General features: G+C 39.5%; 1 protein-coding gene across 6 annotated transcripts in view; it reads right to left on the minus strand.

Annotated features, from left to right (window-relative positions):
- ROBO2 (roundabout guidance receptor 2) overlaps positions 1 to 7,071 on the minus strand; it is a 459,690-nt gene that overhangs the window by 16,084 nt on the left and 436,535 nt on the right. For 4 of the 6 annotated variants that reach the window (XM_085318912.1, XM_085318915.1, XM_085318913.1 and 1 more), the window contains 2 exons: positions 5,598 to 5,780; positions 815 to 985 (listed from right to left, as the gene is read on the minus strand). In XM_085318912.1, coding sequence (XP_085175038.1) covers positions 815 to 985; positions 5,598 to 5,780 — 354 coding nt within the window. The remainder of the gene's footprint in view (positions 1 to 814; positions 986 to 5,597; positions 5,781 to 7,071) is intronic. The other 2 variants (XM_085318916.1, XM_085318914.1) reach the window with 1 other exon arrangement.

Below are 7,071 nucleotides of genomic sequence, written 5' to 3' on the forward strand. Positions count from 1 at the left end.
TCCATTGATGCTGTTTTTCTGTTTGTCTGCCTGTCCCCTCTAATCATTTCAACACTTAGCGTGGCCAGTTAGGAAATCAGAAGAAAAGAGGCCGAGGCAGTAAGCCAGCCATCTTCCTATCCAGTGCTCCTCAAAGAGTAACAGGCAGCAGCTGCACCTCTGGCCAAGCTCAAGAGTGGGCGGACAAAGATAATGGAAGACTGAGCTGATCTTAACGACCAGAGTAGCAGAATAAATACACTTGAAATTTCCAGATGGGAAGCGGTGGTCAGAGAAGAGCGGAGATGTCAAAGAGAGAAACCAAGCTGCTGTGGTCAGTGGATTTCAGGAATGACGCGGCCCTAACAAGACGGGAGGCAGAATCATGAGAAAAGCATGGCACACGTCACCGTAACTGCGGGGCCGCTGCCAGAAGGAGCATCCGCCAAACGGGGCATTGCGCGACATTTCTCTTCAGCACCTCATCGAGTATGTGGTAGCTCTGAGTTTTTTTTTTTTTTTCTTTTTTTTTTCCTCTCCTCCAAAGCGAATTGAAGTGAAACAGACCATTTTTCGGTAAGATTTATACTGAGATCTGAGAAAACCTAAGAGATGCTAGCTTGTCCAGGTCTGAACCAAAGGCAGGCTTCTCGAAGAATCACTTAACCAAGCATCGCGATACCGCCCACACCACAACGCAGGGACCCCACTCCTCCTAACGAGCAACTCACTGCAGCGCGCGCTCCTGAAAAGCACGCTTTCGGGTCTTCCCACGCCGCGCACCTGCTGGCCGCAGCTGACCATCGGGGAGCGGGCTTCGCGCCGCGACACTTACCGTCCGTTATTCCCTCCCTACGGTGGGGCAAGGGGGGTTGGTCCAATCGGCCTCCCTTGTGTTTTTTAGTAGGCCTAGGCCTCTGACTCTGATTGACAGCCGCACTGGTGTTGCTGTCGGTAGAAAATGGGCTGCTTGGCCGAGGTCTCTGAGAGGAAGGGTATGCTTTGCCTAAAAAAAAAAAAAAAAAAAAAAAAGAAGGGAAAATGAAAAAATGTTATTGCCTTGAAATAGGCAATGTCTGATCTCAAACATTAAATCTGTTCTAACTCTCAAAGGCAAGCAAGTGTCCCCTGGAGGTACCCAGCGATGACAACTGCTTTGAGATACACCACAATAAGCAAAGCGAGAAACTTGGCATCCTTTTGTCTTTAACTTTTGTAATTAAAATCATTCCATCTGTTGTGATAAAACTACTGCATGTCGTATAACTCCTACCTGCTCTGTGCTCTGAACAGATGTGTCATAACAACTCCTCAGCCTTGTATAGGGAAGGAAAATACTTCGGCAATCATATCAAATTTATTTCCTCATGGCTTCCACTTTCACGTTTTTTAAGCCAGATTCTCTTTTTAGGGGCTCCCATATGCACTGTATATCTGGAGTAACTCCAGTGAGATAAACTTAAGTGATTTTGCAAGCTATGTAGCAGTACAGATTTGCATATTTAAGGGCTCCCTTCTCTACTGGAAATAAAAATGGAGGTATATTTATTTGGTAAATTTTTCCAAATAATTTTAAGTGTTTTCATATGTTATAAAATACTGCATTCTGATCGAATGCATTCCTGAGAATTTTATTAATACTGTTTGATCAAGCGATGTGATTTCTCTTTTTAAAAAAATCTTTGATCCTATTCCATAGAGCAGAGGATTAAAAGTGTTACAGCAGGGATTGTATGAGCACAGTTTGGTTACTTCTTTCACTTCTTTTTATTCTGATATCTTTGTTCAGCTAAATAACTTAACCAGGCTTGTTTGTTGTTTAATGATATTTGATGAAAACTCAGCCTCACAGTCTTTTACTTTTTTTTTTTTTTTTTTTCCCCATCTCTATGTCATCTTTACCAAGCACCTTAGGGATATTAACACTTTAGTTTGCTTAGATCTGATGAGAGATAAAATTCCTACTTGTTTTAAACCTATCCATAGTGGAAAGATAAGCCAGCCAGAGCTGCTGCTTTTTCAGAACAGATACAGGGCCAAACGGTTTAAGAGTTGATGGAAAGGGACAAAACGGCTGTTTGTTATTTTTTTGGTTACCTGACCTCAAGCTTGCCAGGAGCTCTTTTGTCTTCTGGTTAATTTAGAGCAGGGTCCACAACGTTGTGACCTGTGCTTTCTAGTAAAACCTTCCTGAGAGCCAAAGTTCTGGGTGCAGAGTGCTTGAGTACTGCGCTGTTCTTAATGCGTGGTAACAGATGCGCTTACTCCCAACATGCCATCACATACAAGCTAAACTGGACAAGCTGAATTGGGAGTAAGTATGCTACCCACTGTACTATTTGAAGTGTCCTTATTGAAAAAAAAAAGGACACATGAAAAAATGCAGCCATAGACTCTCAGAAATGCTGTTAATGCACTATTCATTCAATTTAGAAACTTCTCAGTATTTCATTTTTTTTCTGGCTCTCCAAGGCTTGATCTTTTGTCTTCCTCTGACTGCTGTGCACCCTGAAGAGGACACTCCTCCTAGTTAGCTTGTCTCCCAGCTGCATGTCATTGCCAGCTATTAGAGGTCAACACATCCGAACCACTCACGTGGACATTCCCTAATTCTTCTCTTATCAAAGTAAGCCAAAGTCTGAACAGTTTGAGTAGTATGCTGCTGCTAACCTGGCTCATTTTGGTTGAAATGGGTTACAGAACACCCACCCAAGCAGCTAAGTCTAGAGATGGGAGAAAGCAGGAAAGCTGGAAACATTAACCTCTGTTGCTGGCACAGCTGCAGCCAGACAAAGACAAGTGATCAAGACCTTGCTTCATAGATAAGGATAAAACAGCTGATGAACACTGACAAAATATTATGGATTTCATTTAAAAATAAGACGACCACTAATGCAGAGAAATTCAGAGATGAGCCTGAAATTCCATCCTAGCTCACACCATATTGCACAGATGTTTTGTAAAATTAAACTGCCAAACGTGCAATTAGTGAGTGCAGGATGAAGATTCTTCACACTCACTCTCCTGACTAAAAAAAAAAAAATATGATTCTTATTGAAAAAATATATAAATCCTAAACATTATCTCTTTTATCCCTCCATGGAAATGAGGGCTAACAATAAATAGTACTGACCTGAACCAGACATGGGGCAAACAGATGACGTGCAGGCTCCCAAAATAAATCTTTGAATGCACCTCAGATCTGCTTGCAGCATCTATCTTGTTCTCACGTGCAGCCCTCCCAGCAAAAACTGCTGAGCAACGTCAGACTCTTTATAGTAGATTTAGTGTGCGTAAGTGGAGACAAGGATGAATCCACTAATTTATGGTTTAATTTCCCAAGGGGGTCAAAAAGGAAACGGGTTAAACTGCATGGCAAATCACATGATAGCTTCTGGAAACTGGAATCCAAGCGTCTTGTGAGAGAGACACCTTGCACCAGGATTTACCATGCCTGTGGCGCTTGGCAGTCAAGCACACCTGTGCAGGGTGACCAAGCTGGACTTCTCCTTTTGCTTCATTGAGAATATTTCACAGCTATTCTGGGCAGGTGAGAATACCTGAGTAGAGCCAGGCCTTTCAGATTTCCTCCAGAAAAATGAGCTATAATAAAAACCAATATTACTACTGCTTCCCCGCTACAGAACACCAATTAGCACTATTGGGGATTCAGCGTGGTACAGCAGGTACATAATAGGCATGTCTGATTGATCATGCTACCCCAGGAGGTATCACATCAGGATGAATCTGCAGCAAGCACTGGGGAGTTGCTTCCCTTTGCTGATGTTTTTTGTGGGGAAATGAGGGGAGGGTTGTTTGTTTACATGTGGCTTTTGTTTTGTTTCAGCTGTGCCTGCTGGATCATTAGGAGAATAAAAAGGAAATAATTATAATCTCTCTACAGCCACAATTAAATACTTTGATATACCCTGAACTCTAATAGACTACCCAAGGAATTACATTTAAGCACTCAGTTTAAGCGCATTGTGACCTAATTAAGCTGAGAAAATATACCTGACAAAAGAGCTCTCATCCCATCCTTGGACATTCCATCCATAGCTATGGTAAGAAATTTATATTTATTTAAAAGTGTTTGTGTGCCCATTAATTTTTGTTATGTATTTGTTTGTGGTGGAAACTATATTTCTTAAGGGGCTTGATATAAGTGACATTAAATTAAGAGTGAATCTTCACATTAGCTTTTATTCAGGCCAAGAAGAACACAGAAGGAAAAACGGTCGGAAGGATAAACTCCTTTCATTCAAGGCTATTTCGAGAACTCTTCAGGCAAATCAGTATTTTTTAAATTACAGTTTGGCCAAAGTGTGCCCATAGTTGATGAGTGAAGGTCTAGAGCAACTTAATTTTAAAATGACCAGATAGACTTATTCTGTCAAGGTTTCACTGGCAGAACAGGAAGTGAAGTTTTAACTATTTTTAACAGTGAAATAACTATCTAATGGCAAAGCCCCAAAGATTTCAGAGAAGCTGGAATTTCTCCCTATAGTTTGTTGGGAGCTCAGGGCTTCGCCATGGATTCTTCTCTCCATTCTTAAACCACAGTGTTTGCTATAAAGTCATTGCATGCAGAAAGCCTGCAGTATTAGCCCTAACATTTGCACCATTTTTTCATAAATGCACATACTTTACTGAAGGATAAACTTCACACAAGGCTAGTAATAAAATTTTTTAAATGACAGGAACATTATGGGAACTATGGGCAGAAATAGGAAAAGAAATTGTAACAAAAAATTATGACCCAAATTCATACTTTGCTATTTGGTTTTGTGGATTTAATTAAAAAATGACATTGTAATTTTGATAAAATTAAGAAAATCCAAATATAATCTGTCTAGAATATTAAAAAAAAAAATGTTACCTGTAATTTTTTGCTAGAAATAAAACATAAGGAGCTTTAAAATTATGAATTAAATTATATTTACTGTTAATTCATTTTAGAAGATAAAATCAGTTGTTTTCAAAAGCAATAGTCATTTTACCTTTGTTGCATTTAACTTGCAGTTGCAGTCGGCATAGTTAAAATTAATCAAAATACAATAACATTGAACTAAGTATTCTTAAAGTCAGCTGATTAATAATGCTTTTAAACAGTTTGTATTGTTAATAATAAAAACATACAATTTCACCCCATGCTTAGAAAAAATTTCCCAGGAAAATACATTTTTGCAAGAAGAGATGCAACAGAAGAGCAGGGATGGAGATAATAGCTTAAACATGATTTTCATCACTGAAAATGTTATTGATTGTGAGAAGACTTTGCAAAAACTAAATCATCAAATACTGTGCAGTAGAATTAGTGATCTCTTCACTGAAAAATTATATGGAGCATATGTCAGTAAATCTATAGTAGAGTCAGCATAAAGTGAAATAGCAGACTGAAGGTGCTGATTAAAAGCTTGTGCTATGCACTACTTTAAATCACTAAAAATGAAACCGACTGTAAGGTTTTGTTTAGAATATGCACTTAAAATATCTCCATCCACCTTATTCCATGCATGTTAGACAAACGTGAAGTGAGACTCAGGTTTACTGAAAAGAAGAGAAGAATAGGCAGAGACACCCTTCATGCAGAAAGCATCAACTTTGAGTCTACAAACCTGTTCTTGTCAGGCTGGTTCCATCCAGCCTAAAACCAGCTTTATCTGCTGCTGCAACCAGTGCTTGTGCAAAACTGCCGCTGGTAAAGATCGAGTCATCTGAGGAGCTACCTACACTAGATCTATGACTAGAAAAGTTACGGTCCTCATCAGACGCAGAACCCCATCCATTTACCATTGAACCTAAAAACAAATGTAGGGGTCTAGTGAGTTGTATATATTTGATGGCTTTTTTTGATCATCTAAAGCTTAAAGGCCCACTTAATATACCCTTTCTCAACAGGAAACCCAAAGTTTCGCAGACCGAGCTTGACACAAGAGAGCAGTATTTTTCAAAGCTAGTTGAGATCTCATTCATAGCTTACTCCATGTTGTTTTGATCCTGTAAACAAAATGATACATATCTTCTACACATTTGAAGGTTCCGTAATAAACTCTATTGAAGTCAATAGATTTCCTTAGGACTGAAAGCAATGTGTTTTTTCACTTGACTTACGACAAGCCAGCATCTAGTTTGATATTTGCAGCATAAAGCCTTCATTTAGGACAGCACAAATGTAAACCTCACACAGTCAGACAAAAGCTTCAAGAGCTATCCTGAACAAAGCTGGGCTGGTACAGTTCTCTGAAGAGAAACTTTAAACAGATGAGTAATCTTAATATCTAAAACAGAGCTGACCTAAAACAGTTCATTCTAGAGGATTAAAGTTTCTTTCTTAAAAGGTTAGAAGTAGATTTTCAAGAGCAGAGCAAATATACACTCAAATTTAATATTGGGTCACTCAGTGAGCCTATACTGCCTTCATGATACCACCTACCATGATACCTTCTGGCCATGCATTACCACCACTGCAGGACAGGAGAATGACAATTAACATCATACAATGGAATCAGAAAAGCAGGTAACAAATGAAAGCAACACAGAAGGCTTGACATAATTAAAATGTAAAGAGTAAAATACTGAAGGAAGGATTTTGCTCTTCATTTTTATTTCCCCCCCTTTTTCTTTTAGCACGCGAAGCATTGATCAATCACTCTATGTACAGTACAATATGTAGTTTCCAAAGCTCTCACTGAGTTAGTTTTTTTCTCAAGTACTGAAATTCTGTTTTGTTTGTTGGTTTCAAATGGAGCCGAGAGTGTTCCGCGCTTCTGAAAATCACATGTAAAGGTCATTGGGTATAGCTACACTGTGGCTCCACGCAGTGGAGTGTGAGGCAAGGAAATACAAGCTAGCACCAAACAACTAGCTTTGCTCGAGGTAGAGGGCAATCATGCTAGTTGGTTACCAAGTCCAGCTGAAGGACAGAGCTACCAGATTGCTTTGGGGCCCTAGGTTACTACCACTGCGTGGCACTGCATGGTATTGTGTAAGCACAGCATATTGTTCTGAGACAGGTCAGGCATCTTACTATCTTGAAGTATCCAAAGGCTACTTTTTAAAAACACTGGCATGCATATATTGAAAAAAAAA

Source organism: Rhea americana, unplaced genomic scaffold, assembly GCF_003343005.1.
Source record: "Rhea americana isolate MKP2758 unplaced genomic scaffold, rheAme1 scaffold_56, whole genome shotgun sequence".
Classification (NCBI taxonomy): domain Eukaryota; kingdom Metazoa; phylum Chordata; class Aves; order Rheiformes; family Rheidae; genus Rhea; species Rhea americana.